At 31.7% G+C, this 17,864-nt stretch overlaps 1 protein-coding gene across 1 annotated transcript; it reads left to right on the top strand.

Moving 5' to 3' along the window:
- The first annotated feature begins 9,767 nt into the window (after nt 1–9,767).
- On the top strand, nt 9,768–17,327 carry LOC145271159 (transcription termination factor 2-like). The gene is made up of 3 exons (XM_080126695.1): nt 9,768–10,333; nt 14,238–14,296; nt 17,150–17,327. Exons 1-3 carry the CDS (start codon nt 10,206–10,208, stop codon nt 17,227–17,229), a joined length of 267 nt encoding a protein of 88 aa, XP_079982821.1. The 5' UTR covers nt 9,768–10,205; the 3' UTR covers nt 17,230–17,327.
- Nucleotides 17,328–17,864: the final 537 nt, after the last annotated feature.

Raw genomic sequence — 17,864 nt, 5'->3', positions numbered from 1 at the left:
GTAGTAGTGGATTTCACAAATGTTAAATTTGTTTAAAATTCTTCAAACTATATATATCAACGTATATTAATTTTCGAACAAATTGTATTATTGGATTTTAAGAATATTTCATTTGCTTACAATTCTTACAAACTATCCATATCAAAGTATATTAATTTTCGAACAAATTGTAGTATTGGGTTTTAAAAATATTTACTTTGCTTAAAATTCTTTAAACTATATAGGTCAACGTACATTAATCTTCGAACAAATTGTAGCACTGGGTTCCAAAAATATTTAATTTTCTTTAAATTCTTCAAACTATATATGTAAGCGTATATTAATCTTTGAACAAATTGTAGTATTGGATTTCAAAAATATGGCATTTGCTTTAAATTTCTTCAAACTATCCATGGTAACTTATATTAATTTTCGAACAAATTGTACCATTCGATCTAAAAATATTTAATTTGCTAAAAATTCTTTAAACTATACATGTCTACATATATTAATTTTCGAAAAAATTGTAGTATTGGGTTTTAAAAATATTTAATTTTCTAAAAATCCTTGAAACTATATATGTCAACGTATATTTATTTTCGAACAAATTGTAGTATTGGGTTTTAAAAATATTTTATTTGCTTTAAATTCTTCAAACTATCCATGTCAACGTATATTAATTTTCGAACAGATTGTAGTGTTGGGTTTTAAAAATACTTTATTTTGTTAAAATTCTTCAAACTATATATGTCACCGTATATTCATTTTCGAACAAATTATAGCACTGTGGTTTCCAAAATATTGTATTTGCTTAAAATTCTTCAAATGATATATGTCAACGTATATTAATTTTCGAACAAATTGTAGGATTGGATTTAAAAAATCTTTAATTTTCTTAAAATTCTTCAAACTATATATGTCAACGCGTATTAATTGTCGAACGAATTATAGTATAGGATTTAAAAAATACTTACTTTGATTAAATTGTAGTATAGGATGTCAAAAATATTTAATTTGCTTAAAATTCTTAAAACTATCCATGTCAACGTATATTAATTTTCGATGAAATTGTAGTATTGTGTTTCAAAAATACGTAATTGGCTTTAAATTTCTTCAAACTATCCAGTTGAACATATATTAATTTTCGAACAAATTGTATCATTGGGTTTAAAAAATATTCAACTCGCAAAAATTCTACAAGCTATACATGTCAACATATATTAATTTTCGAACAAATTGTAGGATTGGATTTCAAAAATATTTAATTTTCTTAAAATTCTTCAAACCTTATACGTCAACCTATATATTATTTTCGAACAAATTGTAGTATTGGATTTAAAAAAATATTTTATTTGTTTAAAATTCTTCAAACTATATAAGTCAACGTATATTAATTTTCGAACCAATTGTAGTATTGGATTTAAAAAATATTTAATTTGCTTAAAATTCTTCAATATATATATGTCAACGTATATTAATTTTCGAACAAATTGTAGTATTGGATTTAAAAAATATTTAATTTGCTTAAAATTCTTCAAACTATATACATCAACGTATATTAATTTTCGAACAAATTGTAGTATTGGAGTTTAAAGAATATTTAATTCGCTTAAAATTATTCAAACTATCCATATCAACGTATATTAATTTTCGAACAAATTTTAGTATTGTTTTTTTTAAATATTTAATTTGCTTAAAATTCTTCAAAGTATATATGTAAACGTATATTAATTGTCGAACAAATTGTAGTATTGGATTTAAAAACATATTTAATTTGCTTAAAATTCTTCAAACTATATAAGTCAACGTATTTTCGAACAATTTGTAGTATTGCGTTTTAAAAATATTTAATTGTCTTAAAATTCTTCAAACTATCCATATCAACGTATATTAATTTTCGAACAAATTGTAGTATTGGGTTTTGAAAATATTTAATTTGCTTTAAATTCTTCAAATATATATGTCAACGTATATTAATTGTCGAACAAATTGTAGTATTAAGCTTTAAAAATATGTCTATTTTAGTAGAATTCCCTTGAATTTTGCTGAATCTTAATATTTTTCATGATCACTGGATATTCGTATTCGTACAGTTGTAATTGTCGTTTATTGCCAGTTTTTCAAACTAGACACTGCAGTTTGGTTGGATCCATAATCTGCATAGAAGGTTTGGGACGATTAATCGGAATCGGGAATCAGAGAAATCGGAGCTTTCTTGGGTATTAGAATCGGTATCGGAATAAAAAAAAAAATAGCCTATTTCCCGATGCCAAAACAGATCCCTTAAGTTATGTTTTTTTATTTAATTTTGGTTAAGAAACATCTTACATTGTATGTAGTAATAATAAAATTAATTTTGGTTAAGAAACATCTCACATTGTATGTAGTAATAATAAAACAAATTTTGGTTAAGAAACATCTTACATTGTATGTAGTAATAATAAAATAAATTTTAGTTAAGGAACATCTGACATTGTATGTAGTAATAATAAAATAAATTTTGGTTAAGAAACATCTTTCATTGTATGTAGTAATAATAAAATAAATTTTGGTTAAGAAACATCTTACATTGTATGTAGTAATAATAAAATAAATTTTGGTTAAGAAACATCTTACATTGTATGTAGTAATAATAAAATAAATTTTGGTTAAGAAACATCTTACATTGTATGTAGTAATAATAAAATAAATTTTGGTTAAGAAACATCTTACATTGTATGTAGTAATAATAAAATAAATTTTGGTTAAGAAACATCTCACATTGTATGTAGTAATAATAAAATAAATTTTGGTTAAGAAACATCTTACATTGTATGTAGTAATAATAAAACAAATTTTGGTTCAGAAACATCTTACATTGTATGTAGTAATAATAAAATAAATTTTGGTTAAGAAACATCTTACATTGTATGTAGTAATAATAAAATAAATTTTGGTTAACGAACATCTTACATTGTATGTAGTAATAATAAAATAAATTTTGGTTAAGAAACATCTTACATTGTATGTAGTAATAATAAAATAAATTTTGGTTAAGAAACATCTTACATTGTATGTAGTAATAATAAAATAAATTTTAGTTAAGGAACATCTGACATTGTATGTAGTAATAATAAAACAAATTTTGGTTAAGAAACATCTTACATTGTATGTAGTAATAATAAAATAAATTTTGGTTAAGAAACATCTTACATTGTATGTAGTAATAATAAAATAAATTTTGGTTAAGAAACATCTTACATTGTATGTAGTAATAATAAAATAAATTTTGGTTAAGAAACATCTCACATTGTATGTAGTAATAATAAAATAAATTTTGGTTAAGAAACATCTTACATTGTATGTAGTAATAATAAAATAAATTTTGGTTAAGAAACATCTTACATTGTATGTAGTAATAATAAAATAAATTTTGGTTAAGAAACATCTTACATTGTATGTAGTAATAATAAAATAAATTTTGGTTAAGAAACATCTTACATTGTATGTAGTAATAATAAAATAAATTTTGGTTAAGAAACATCTTACATTGTATGTAGTAATAATAAAATTAATTTTGGTTAAGAAACATCTCACATTGTATGTAGTAATAATAAAATAAATTTTGGTTAAGAAACATCTTACATTTTATGTAGTAATAATAAAATAAATTTTGGTTAAGAAACATCTTACATTGTATGTAGTAATAATAAAACAAATTTTGGTTAAGAAACATCTTACATTGTATGTAGTAATAATAAAATAAATTTTAGTTAAGGAACATCTGACATTGTATGTAGTAATAATAAAATAAATTTTGGTTAAGAAACATCTTACATTGTATGTAGTAATAATAAAATAAATTTTGGTTAAGAAACATCTTACATTGTATGTAGTAATAATAAAATAAATTTTGGTTAAGAAACATCTCACATTGTATGTAGTAATAATAAAATAAATTTTGGTTAAGAAACATCTTACATTGTATGTAGTAATAATAAAATAAATTTTGGTTAAGAAACATCTTACATTGTATGTAATAATAATAAAATAAATTTTGGTTAAGAAACATCTTACATTGTATGTAGTAATAATAAAATAAATTTTGGTTAAGAAACATCTTACATTGTATGTAGTAATAATAAAATAAATTTTAGTTAAGGAACATCTGACATTGTATGTAGTAATAATAAAATAAATTTTGGTTAAGAAACATCTTACATTGTATGTAGTAATAATAAAATAAATTTTGGTTAAGAAACATCTTACATTGTATGTAGTAATAATAAAATAAATTTTAGTTAAGAAACATCTTACATTGTATGTAGTAATAATAAAACAAATTTTGGTTAAGAAACATCTTACATTGTATGTAATAATAATAAAATAAATTTTGGTTAAGAAACATCTTACATTGTATGTAGTAATAATAAAATAAATTTTAGTTAAGAAACATCTTACATTGTATGTAGTAATAATAACATAAATTTTGGTTAAGAAACATCTTACATTGTATGTAGTAATAATAAAATAAATGTTGGTTAAGAAACATCTTACATTGTATATAGTAATAATAAAATAAATTTTTATTGATTTAAACTTCCAGTAAGACTAAAATCTCTAGATCATCCCTTCACAATTGTGTGTGTACGTTTGAGAAAATATAGGCACGTTTAGGATGTGTTTTACAGTAATTGTGGACGAAATACCACTTTTATAGTTAAATATTTAGAGATATACGAAGAATCGGAATCGGTAATTGTATCGGAATCGGGGGTTAAGTATGGAATCGGTAATTCTATCGAAAAAATATTGGAGTCGCCCCATCACTAATGCATAGACTACATGATATGGCATTAGCCCCAATAGTAGGTCTTATTTTAATTAGACAACAGCAGCACAAAACGTGCACTATTTTATATATGTGAGAAAAGTAGGCTAAGTCTTTATTTATTTTAAATCCATTCTGGTTCATTTCTTCCTATGTTTTCCTTGACCTCATTTTCCTACCTGAACTATATCTAAGATCCATTATTTCAATATGACAAAGTTTTTTTACGCTTCGCTTATATTGTCCCATAGTTACAATCTTCCTCTGAGGTCATCACATCTAAGCCTTACACATCCATCATACCATTCGCACGTCATTTCTCTTTATACAACACTGGCCAGTTTTCATTTCTGTAATTCATAACACTTACTTGTTTAGTTTATAAAAGGTTTCTTTCATTTCAACAATAGACGTTGAAGGGACATGCCATCACATTGCATCAGTAGTCCGACGCATTTTTGTTGAAATTTCGCCAGCTAAGAGAGAAGGGGGAGGGGCTTCTGTCCAGAAATCACATGGGTTACACATATCCACTTCAAAACTTGACCTCTAAATTTAAAACTTGTAACATTGTGTGCATACGTGCCTAGCCGATCTTTTCTTTTGTTGAATAAAAAATCAATTTAGGTAAATTGCTTATGTAGTAGAACTGACATTTATTCAATGTAGCCGCCTGCAGCCTCAATAATCGCCTCTATAATGTCTGGTCCAGCAGGAGCTTAGACATGATAGAAGGCTTCCGTCGCTCTTAGGATTTGGACATGACTTGCCAACTAGTAAATGCAATAAATTTTTAAAAAATGATGTAATCGTTTTCAATCTTTGCAGCCAAACATGAGATCACATCTTCACCCACTCTCATCATCACGTCTAAAGCATTTATCGATCGGTGGAAGAATTTAATTAAAGACGTTTGTAAAGAAAAGATGCTTCGTAGTTATACCTACCATGGACAAAAGCGAGTGAAAGATGCTAACAAGTGAGTATCGTTAGTTTATTTTTATTTTGTTCTTTTAGATTTTTTTTACAAAATACTTTTAAAACGTTGGTTTCATTTCTATGCAAACGTTCAATTTTTATCCACATTAAAAAATGGAATAGTTCTTGACAGGAATAAACACATGAAGTATGGCTGTTACACATAAATAACTAGGATAAATTAGAAATTAAGAAATTCAAAACGCCAAAGCTAAACATTCCAAACAAATATTATCTCTGAAAAACATTTGCTTTATTCTGTCTTTTTTCTAATGTTTATACAGGTAATATAACTAAACAAATGATTTATATAGACTATGGGGCTGGGAATATCACCAGGTGAGTCTTACACTGTCTAAATGAAGTCTTACAATGTACTGTTGAAAGTGATGTTTCTTTCATTGGGAGTTTTAAAATATATATCCATCTAGCTATTTTATACCGGAATCGTTCCAGAAAAGACTAGAGCATTATTGAAGTTGCTTGTTTTCTGGTAGAGGTATGGTTTTGTGCATTTCTATGGAGGCCACCCTTTCGAGCTTTATTTTCTCACCCTTTGAGGTGTTAGATTATTGCTAATTTCTTGGTGCACCCCTACCGGGGAATGCCAACGAAACTCTCTTTTCTTGGCCAGGCTTCTATTTCTGTAGGACATTGGCTTTTCAAATCTCATTTTCCTGTTATGGGAAGGAGATAAATAAATTTAATAATATATTAAAACTGAGGGTTATTATTTGATGTGCTGTTTTTTTTACATGGCAGTCACCACATCAAGGCCCGGATGCCACTCAGGAACAAGGGTTAATGCGTGTACAGTAATCAATGGGATAGCATCGTAGTGATCGTTAGTATTGGAGATTGGATAAATGGTCTTACTTAAGGGGGCGGCTCATCAGGAATTTGTTTATGTTGGACTTGAAAACATCCAAGTTGTAGTCAGGCGGGAAACAGGAAAACGGAAGTGAGTTTCACAGGCGTGCACTTCTAAGAAAGAAGCTTTGTTCATGGAATCTACATTTTGATTTAGGCATAGATAAAAAGTGGGGAAAATTATTGACAGTGGTTTCAGCTAGACGGGTGTTTATCGTGAAAGATTGGCGAGGGGGACCAGAGATTGGAGCTCAGACGAGCACTAGCCATGGAAGTAATAATAAAAAGACAGGCTCACAACGTCTCTTCTGTGGGAGAGAGGTTGCAGGGAAGAGAAAAGGGCACCCCCCACTAAACCACGAAGTCTATTTTGTACTCTGTCAAGGCAGGATAGGCTGTTTTTAGCAGCTCCTGCCCAGATGTGGAAGCAGTACTCCATCGTTGAACGTACTTGGGTTTTATATAAATCGAGAATTGAATTAGTAGTGAGATATCTTCTGGAGCGGTAGAATGATCCCACCATTTTTCCAGCGACCTTGGCAACTGACTTTATGTCCGTATTCCATTTCAGATCAGGAGTAAAGGTCAAACCCAGAAGCTTGTCAAGACATGAAGCCTCCCCAAGACGAGAGCCATCCATTTCAATTGATGCCAGATGGGGATCAGAGCGTTGATGATGTAAAGATATGAGCTTGATTTTAGATGCATTAAAAGTGACTAGCCACCTCTTTCCCCACTGTACCATGCGCTAAAGATCAGAGGAGAGAGAATCAGAGAGAACTTTGTCATTTACGGCCTTTGATGTGTTGCCATAGATGGTCGTGTCATCAGCATAGATTTCAACGAATGATTTAAGTATGTGTTTTGGGAGATCCTTGATGTTGATCAAGAAAAGAGTTGGTCCCAGTATGGACCCCTAGGAGACTCCAGCTTTAATACTGTGAGACTCTAATTTCTGCCCATCTACCACTACTCTTATGAGCCTTTCAGAGAGAAATGATTTAATAATTGAGAAAAGATTTCCAGTTATACCATAGCTGGAAATCTTGCGAAGTAGGCCTTTATGCCATACCTTATCGAAGGCCTTTTATATGTCAATAGCAATTGCCCTAGAAAGGAAGCCTTTGTCAAGAGATTCACTAATCCTATGAGATATAACCGTTGGCACATTTGCGGTAGATCTTGCAGAACGAAAACCATATTGCGTGTCACTAAGAAGGTTATTTCTGCTGAGGTGGTTGACTACTTCTTTATTTAATATGGATTCCAACAACTTACTCATGACACACAGGAGACATATTGGTCTGTACCGAGAGGGAGATGACTTATCACCTGAATTCTTAAATACAGGGCATACTGATGAGGTTTTCCAGGGTGTTGGGAAGCACTTCTCCTTAAGGCAACGCTTAAACAGTTTTCTACGTATGAAGGCAAGTTCTGGTTGAAGCTTTTTCAACACTATTATTGGAATGCGTTCAGGGCCAGTTGATTTGTTGAGCAGATTGGAAATCCAACAAACATCTTTTCACTCAATTTGATTTCAGGTAGAACATAAAGACATAATTGAACTGATGATTAGAATAAACATTCCCCCAAACTGCCAGTTTCTTTTTTATTTAATAAAATTTAATAATCGCAAACGTTTTTCATATTTTTCTAGGCTGTCGTCGTATGATGTTATTATAACCACATACAGGATCATCACCTCTGAACTTAGAAGGCCGGAAGATATCAAGAAACAACAAAATGACGTGAGCGAAGACGAGGAGGAGGAGGAGGAGGATGAGGAGGTGGAGGAGGAGGTATTTACATTTCCACCTTTTCTTTTTAGGATGGCCAAATTCAAGGGAATCTTTAGGAGGTCTTGAAATAAATCGGTAGGATGTATATATCTGTGACATATTAAAATATTGTACATCAAAAATCACTTGAAGTGATGACGTAGTTTTAGTTTTCTCAAAAGATCATTGTTAAACCTAATGAGAATTTGTACGAAGATGTACAATTTAGAGTCTCTGCAACTGTTTACAAGATCGCATCACAATAGCCATAAAATTTGATTTTTTTTTTATTTAAAAAAAACAAACTAATTTGTAAATTTAGATGATTTTGGTGTATAATATTTTCTGTCTATCAAACAGAGTTCTCTTTTGAGTGGGGAAGGGTAACTTTTATCTTCATACCTCATTTCTGCCAAGGCTGTTGATTTTATGTTGACAATGAGAGTTACAAAACATTTTAAAATTACAAAAAACAAATGGTGAAATTGTACTAAAAAAAACTTATGACTCATTGTTGTCATGTTATAAGTTACTTATCAAACATGACTGTTATAGTTAACCGTTCAACTCTGTAAACAAAGGTATAATCTATATATGGAAAAGGTGGCGCTTTTGTGGTATATCAACAGCTTAGTCCTGAGGAAAAGCAGAATTATGAGAGGATCAAGGTAGCACTATACAAAGTATTTGCTATCGACCACGCTTTGAGCAATTTGAAACGAGAACCTTTCTTCCAGGCGAAAATGTTGACATGTATGCATACGTGACCTTGACCTATGGCCGTGAGAGGGGAGGCGGGGGGAAGCCATTAATGTTTGTCAGCATTCAGTTCTTGACTTTTTGGTCAAAATCAGACGCTTTTTGACAGTTTCCGGCTTGACCTTTGACCTTGACCTTTGTTTTTGACTGCGACCTTTATTCATACGTGACCTTGACCTATGGCCGAAGCTCACAGTGTTTTACGGTGGGCTGTATGTATGGGCCTTGGCATGCAAATTTCTGGCAGGACTCCCAATAAGAGCAAAGCAACTCCTGCGAGCTCAAACATTCTCTATTAATGACCCGGTAGACCGGGACAAGTTCGTGATGAAGAATACGTCTGAGACAGGAGAATCGGTTGCACAGTCCACACTGAGTGATGATACAGTTGATAGAGACGTTGAATTTCTACGGTTCCAAGTGATGATTGTTTGAAGATATCGGTTTCAATCCTACCCGAAGCCGGCCAGAGGTTTAATTGGTCAAAAAGGAAGGCAGTAATTGCAGGGGATGCAGTCAGGAGATTCAGAGTTCCTATCCGTCGCGGTTACCACCTGACGAAGGTCAGAGGAATAGTTAGCCGCAATAAATAAAATTAATAAATAATACTCATCTCAACGAATTCCAATTAAAAAAAAAAAAATCCTTTTTTAATGTTTAAATGTCCTTATGTTAATTATTTTTCTTATGCGAACAGATCACATCATTATAATCTATCACATTCGCCCGGCTACAAGACTTCCTGTCGCAGGTGTAATTTTGTTGGAGATGTCTTGTATTCTCACCAAATTATCAGTTTAACTAAATTAACGCAGCAATAGATTTTCCAAAACAAAAAAAAGTTTCTTCTGGCATAAAATTATTTTGCAATGTTTGACAATGAACCATGTTTTTTCTTTATAAAATATTTTTAATTGTTTTTAAAAATTTTTAAATCAAAATAAATTTTCTCTTTGATTATTTTTAAGGATGTGAACCAACGTTCAGTGCTTTTGGAGATTATTTGGAATCGTATAATTCTTCATGAAATGAAGTGTATTTATAACCACAACAATCTCAGTTCCAAATATGTGTGTCATCTGCAAGCCAAAACAAGATGGGCATTAACAGAAAAATCTGTTCAAAATTTATCACGCAAATTTTTTCCATTAAAAAGGTCAGTTTTGGATGTGTGTTTTGTTTTTGTCCGCAAAATTAAAAGGTTAAATATTAAATTATAATGAAAGTTGGTTAAAAAAAAGCAATCACAATTTTAGTAAGATCATTATTATTTGGTAGGTAACACCAGGCAGTGTATATACAAGTTTATTCTGAAAAATTATACACACACACACACACACACACACACACACACACACACACACACACACACACACACACACATATATATATATATATATTATATGGGGGTCACTATTTATCAAGGCCCGAAGGCCACTCAGGGATAAGGGTTATTGCGTGTACAGTAATCAAAAGGATAGTATTGTAGTAATCATTAGTATTGGGGGGTTTGATAGAGTGTCTTACTAAAGGGAGCGGTTTGTCAGGAGTTTGTTTATGTTGGACTTGAAGACGTCCAAGTTGTAGTCAGGTAGGAAACAGGCAAGCGGCAGAGAGTTCCACTGGCGTGCAGTTCTAAGAAAGAAGCTTTGCTCATGGAATCTACGTTTGGATTTATGCACAGATAAAGAGTGGGGAAAATTATTGAAAGTAGTTTCAGCCAGACAGGTGTTTCTCGTGAAAGATTGGCGAGGGGAATGAGCGATTGGAGCTCAGACGAGCACCTGCCATGGAAATGCCGATAAAACAAAGACAGGCTCGCAACGTCTCTTCTGTGGGAGAGAGGTTGCATGAAGAGAAAAGGGGACCCCCACTAAAGTCTACGAAGTCTATTTTGTACTCTGTCAAGGCAGGATAGGTTGTTTTTAGCAGCTCCTGCCCAGATGTGGGATCAGTACTCCATCCTTGGACATACTTGGCTTTTATATAAATAGAAAATTGAATTAGTAGTGAGATATCTTCTGGAGCGGTAGAAGGATCTCACCATTTTCCCATCGTCCCTGGCAACAGATTTGATGTACGTGTTACATTTCAGATCAGGAGTAAAGGTCAAACCCAGAAGCTTATCAAAACATGGAGCCTCCCCAAGATGAGAGCCATCCATTTCAATTGATGCCAGATGGGGATTAGAGCGTTGATGATGTAAAGCTAGAAGCTTGGTTTTGGATGAATTAAAAGTGACTAGCCACCTCTTCCCCGATTGTACCACGCGCTCAAGATCAGAGGAGAGAGAATTAGAGAGAACTTTGTCATTTACGGCCTTTGATGTGTTGCTATAGATGGTCGTGTCATCAGCATAGATGTCAACGAATGATTTAAGTATGTGTTTTGGGAGATCATTGATGTAGATCAGGAAAACAGTTGGGCCCAGGATAATTTGGGAAATGTTCAATTTCATGGGAGACTTTTTTTTCATTTTAAATATAAGAAAAAGTATATATATATATATATATATATATATATATATATATATATATATATATACATATATAAGTGCTAAGTACGTCCAATGACAGAGCACTGTTGCCACATCTGGGAAGGAGCTGTCAGAAGAGTTCAAAATAGACTATGTAGCCTAGTGCCCTTTTCTCTTCACTGGAACCTCTTTCTCACAAAAGAGACGTTTTCATGGCAAGTGCTCGTCTGAGCTCCAATCTATAGCTTCCCACAAAAAACACTCGTATAACTTAAAACACTATCAATATTTTCCCCACTTTATCTGTGCCTAAACCTAAACGTAGATTCCATGAACAAAGTTTCTTTCTTAGTTCCCCTTGCCCATTGTACACTCGTTTACCCTTATCCTCGAGTGGCTTTGCTAAGTGGTGACACCTTTGTAAAAAAAATGATTATATTCTTAGTATCACCCACTTGAGGACTGAAACTTCAACCTCAACGAGAACCGATTATTGTTTAGCACTTTCTCTGTTACACTGCAGGTCAGAGACCAACAGAAACATCAACAGAAACATGAGAAAAATAATTCAAATAATACAAATTATTAAAAAAAAAAACCCCTAAAATAAATAGATAAAATGAAAAAAATAAAAAAAAATATATAAATAAATAAATAAGAAACAAAAAAGGTGAGATGGACTTATTAATATTTATTTAGTTACCGTTACCGGCTTAGGATAGTACTTGAAGATAGTTTCCCCTCCCATGTTAATGCATGGATACTTATTGCCTTTATTTAGGTCGAGCTGGGATGTTAAACCGTTCCAGCTCCACCCCATAATAAATATGCTATAATGGAACTTTTATCAAATTGAAAAAGTCTGGTTATTTTTAACTCGTTTAAAAAGCTGGTTAAGGAGTAATACGGTTATGTATTAACTTTAGCTAGAAGTAATGCATACTTTAGGAAAAAAAGCCGCGTGTTTTTGAGTTCAGATAATATGAAAATATAATTTGGTAAATGTTCAATTTGATGGGAGACTTTTTTTTCGTTTTAAATATAAGAAAAAGTATATATATATATATATATATATATATATGTAATTGCAAATACATATATATATATATATATATATATATATATATAAGTGCTAAGTACATATATATATATATATATATATATATATATATATATATATATATATAAGTGCTAAGTACGTCCAATGACAGAGCACTGTTACCACATCTGGGCAGGATTTGTCAGAAGCAGCTGACCCTACCTTGACAGAGTTCAAAATAGACTATGTAGCCTAGTGCCCTTTTCTCTTCACTGGAACCTCTTTCTCACAAAAGAGACGTTTTCATGGCAAGTGCTCGTCTGAGCTTCCCACAAAAAACACTCGTATAACTTAAAACACTATCAATAATTTCCCCCACTTTATCTGTGCCTAAACCTAAACATAAATTCCATGAACAAACTTAGTTCCCCTTGCCCATTGTACGCTCGTTAACCCTTATCCTCGAGTGGCTTTGCTAAGTGGTGACACTTTTGTAAAAAAAAATGATTATATTCTTAGTATCACCCACTTGATGACTGAAACTTCAACCTCAACAAGAATCGATTATTGATTAGCACTTTCTCTGTTACACTGCAGGTCAGAGAGTACATCAACAGAAACATGAGAAAAATAATTCAAATAATACAAATTATTAAAAGATTTTAAATTTTAAAACCACTAAAATATATTGTTATTCAAAAAGTGTTGAATATCTTCTATATATATGCAATGAAGAGAAGAAGCAATAAAAATGGGTCTGAGAAAAAGATGACTAAATAAAAGCCTGGATGGGTTATTTTGGAAGTTAATTTCTTAAAGGCAGCCGACGTATGCCAATCATTAAAAATGAACATTAAATTAAATGTAACAACTTTTAATAGAACCATGATTTTTTTCACAGTTCATGTATTGCATAGGATTTTGCAAGTTAATTTAACATATATTCAGAAATTAAAGGGTGGCTCCACACTCCCCAAAGCCCGCAGCTGAGGCCTCACCATCGAATATAGTTTAGTTGGCCAAAACGTGGTGAGAACTATGGAATTAATGAAAACTATGAAATTAATGAGAACTATGTAATTAATGAAAATACAGTTAAAAGATTCAGCATTCCTATCGCGTGGCAGTTACCAACATGACGAAGGCCAGAGGAATAGTTGGCCGAAACGTCGTTAAACAACAACTATGAAAGTAACGATAATAGTCGGCAAATAAATAAAAAAAAATATACAAATTACTCATCTTAAAAGAATTTTAATAAATAAATAATATATGGTTATATTTTTTATAACGAAAATCATTTAAAAACTATTTTAAGCGATTAATGGAGAATCATAGGCATTACAAGGCTAATCTCGAAAGTTTTGATTATTGTTGAGCTTTGCCCTTTGTTTTTTTTTTCCTACTATAAAATTTGATTTTCTTTTTTAAAAATAAAACTACTTACACTTACACTTTTTCCTTTTAAGTTTGTTCATTTTTTTTTCTGTCGAAAACCTCTTTCTGAAAAATTTCTAAGAAATTTGCAATTTTTTTTTTCTGTAGGTTTCTGCAACTTTGTCCCGTTGATGGCTATAAGGCTTGGAAAAGAGAAATCAAAACCAGTAAGTTTTATGCCCACAGAATGGTTGTCTTGGCAAGAAATATACCCCCACCCCTAAAAAGTTAATGTCAGCTGACACAAAAGAGTTTTATGGCAAACTGCATTATTTTGACGAGATTTATTCAGACAGGTTTCTGGAAAAATAAAGTATTTATACATACTAATATAGGTTATAGATGAGAAAATTCAGAAAGAAGTTAGAATGTATCTGGGAATTGGAGGTAGGAATATATGTGACAGTGTCATAGCAGGAGTTATAAAAGAGTAGGAGGTAAGCATAGTAAATAAATTTTGCTTTATATATATACTAGCAGTTCAGCTCGGCTTTGCTCGGGCCATAACTTTATGTGCATATATATATATATATATATATATATATATATATATATATATATATATATATATATATATATAGTAAGTTATGAAATATATATGGCGATTAAGCTACACTGAATATCCCGCGTTTCATCCACTCTAGGATCACTTTTGAAGTAAATACTTAATGTTTACGCATAAATTTATACTTTCGTATATTAATTTTATGTGAGTAAATTAAGTAGTTATATATATATATATATATATATATATATATATATATATATATATATATATATATATATATATATATGAAAGATTTTGACTCATGTCCAGGTAACCTACATCTAAAATTAAAGGTGCTTGGATCTAAAAATGGCGGAGGGATTTGCTAGACTCCTGGCAGCCAAATTTTCGCCCAAAACCTGATTAAAATCTTGCTGCATGCCTGAATGCTCTTAATATAAAATTTGCAATGTTGAGACCGAAAATTGTTCGGAAGAGTCTGCAAAGGTCAACTACTTACACTTTGACCTCTTGGAAGCTATCGCCCCAAAACTGATTAAAAATCTTGCGGCATGTATGAATACCCTTTATGTAAAATGTCAAATGTTTAGACACGAAATTGGCTGAATAGTTTGATAGAGACCGGAAATGTTAAATATTTTAAACTTTGACCCCTTGGCAGCAAGATTGTCGACCACAAACCGATTAAAAATCTTGACCTATGTCTGAATACAGTTTATGTTTAATTTAAAATGTTTAGACCAACAATTGGCTGAGTAATTTGGTAGAGACCGCAGAGGTCAATTTTTTAAAAACTTTGACCTCAATTTTAACCCCTTAACATTTACTGAATATAAAAAAGTTTGATCAATGTCAAAACAACCTACATAAAAAATTTCAAGTGTTTAGCTCCAAAATCGGCGGAGGAGTTTGGTAGAATTCTCAAAGGTCAAATCGTTGAACTTTGATTTCTAGACAGATTTCTGTCCGAAAACCGATTATAAAGATTTTTTCAAATCTCAATACCATTTATGTCAAATCTCGAGTCTGTAGACATAAAATTGACAAAGTAGTTTGGTAGGGAAATGTACACACACACACACACACACACACACACACACACACACACACACACACACACACACAGACGGACAGACAATTTCACTTGAATGGATATGCTAGCAGTTCTGCCCGGCTTTGCTCGGGCCCTATGTACTGTTCATAACTTTATGTGCATATGTATATATTAAAAAATGTGCATATGTACGGTAATGCCTTTCTGTTAAACAGGCTTTCTTAACTACAATAGAGAAAAGTTGGAAGAGACCGCAGACGTCATTTTTTTTAAAATTTGACACCAATTTTGACCCCTTAACATTTATTGTTTTGGGCTCCAATTCAATTAAAATGTTTGACCCATATCCAAGTAAGCTACGTCTAAAATCTTAGGTGTTTACATCCAAAATTGGCAGAGGAGTATGTTAGAGTCTGCAAAAGACAACTCTTTTAACCTTGACCGCTTGGCAGCAAAACATTCGCCCAAAACTGATTAAAAAGCTTCCTACATATCTGAATACCTTTACGTAAAATTTCAAATGTTGAGACCCAAAATTGGCCTAATAGGTTTCTAGAGACCGCAAAGGTAAAATCTTTTGAACCCATTGGCAGCCAAATTGTCTGCCGAAAACCGATGAAAAAGCTTGCCCGATGTCTGAATACACTTTCTGTAAAAATTCAAATATTTAGACCAAGAATTGGCTGAGAAATTTGGTAGAAACCGCAAAGGTCATTTTTTTTTAAAACTTTGACCCCAATTTTTACCTCTTAAAATTTATTGGTTTGAGCTCAAATCAAATTATAAAGTTAAATCCATGTCCAAAGCACTTACATCTAAAATCTCAAGTATTTAGACTCCAAATTTGCGGAGAAGTTTGTTCTCAAAGATCAAATCATTGAACTTTGAACCCTTTAACAGCCAAATCTCTGATCAAATATTTGATCTCGCTATGTTAAAGAGGGATCAGCTAATTTTTGATAATCAGGAAATTAAATCGCGGATCAGTTAAAGTGTTGTGAATGGAAAGAGAATGAACATAAGGTGAAACCCATAACATTAGAAGGAATTACGTCACCCTAATCTATAAACAGCCATATTTAGTTACGATGTAACGCACATCCTCGCACGGTTGATATCCTTCACCGAAAGACAATAAGATATAAAACAAAGTAAAAAAGAAAGATTACAAAAAGCAAACAGTCGGTTTTGCTTCTAGCTGCAACACCATCAAAGATCTCTGGGATCGGGAAAACTAGTTTGGTTGAAGGCACGTTGAAGACAGCAACCCGCAAGGTGCGAAATTGTCCAAACTGTATATACGTTAGGACTGTTGTGCGAGTGGATCACATCTCTATAAATTCAACAAATCGTATTTTAAACGCTTACGGGTGTTTTTTTTTTTTTTGCTTTTTGATTTTTAAACCGCATTTTTTTTATATATGCGTTTTTCTATTCCTTGTTAATTTGTTTTTTCAGCTGCTGGTAAAAAAGCGCTAGATGAAATACTTGAAATTTTGATGTTGAAGCGGCCTCTGGTGAGTTTTTACTGTATTTAATTACAAGAAGGAAAACTAAAAATTTTGATGTTGAAGCGGCCTCCGGTGAGTTTTTACTGTATTTAATTACAAGAAGGAAAACTAAAAATTTTGATGTTGAAGCGGCCTCTGGTGAGTTTTTACTGTATTTAATTACAAGAAGGAAAACTAAAAATTTTGATGTTGAAGCGGCCTCTGGTGAGTTTTTACTGTATTTAATTACAAGAAGGAAAACTAAAAATTTTGATGTTGAAGCGGCCTCTGGTAAGTTTTTACTGTATTTAATTACAAGAAGGAAAACTAAAAATTTTGATGTTGAAGCGGCCTCTGGTGAGTTTTTACTGTATTTAATTACAAGAAGGAAAACTAAAAATTTTGATGTTGAAGCGGCCTCCGGTGAGTTTTTACTGTATTTAATTACAAGAAGGAAAACTAAAAATTTTGATGTTGAAGCGGCCTCTGGTGAGTTTTTACTGTATTTAATTACAAGAAGGAAAACGAAAAATTTTGATGTTGAAGCGGCCTCCGGTGAGTTTTTACTGTATTTAATTACAAGAAGGAAAACTAAAAATTTTGATGTTGAAGCGGCCTCTGGTGAGTTTTTACTGTATTTAATTACAAGAAAGAAAACTAAAAATTTTGATGTTGAAGCGGCC

This window comes from Euprymna scolopes, chromosome 46 (assembly GCF_053919585.1).
Source record: "Euprymna scolopes isolate OS-2025 chromosome 46, ASM5391958v1, whole genome shotgun sequence".
Classification (NCBI taxonomy): Eukaryota; Metazoa; Mollusca; class Cephalopoda; order Sepiida; family Sepiolidae; genus Euprymna; species Euprymna scolopes.
The sequence above is the reverse complement of the archived record's forward strand: the minus strand, read 5'-3'. Positions and strand labels throughout refer to the sequence as shown.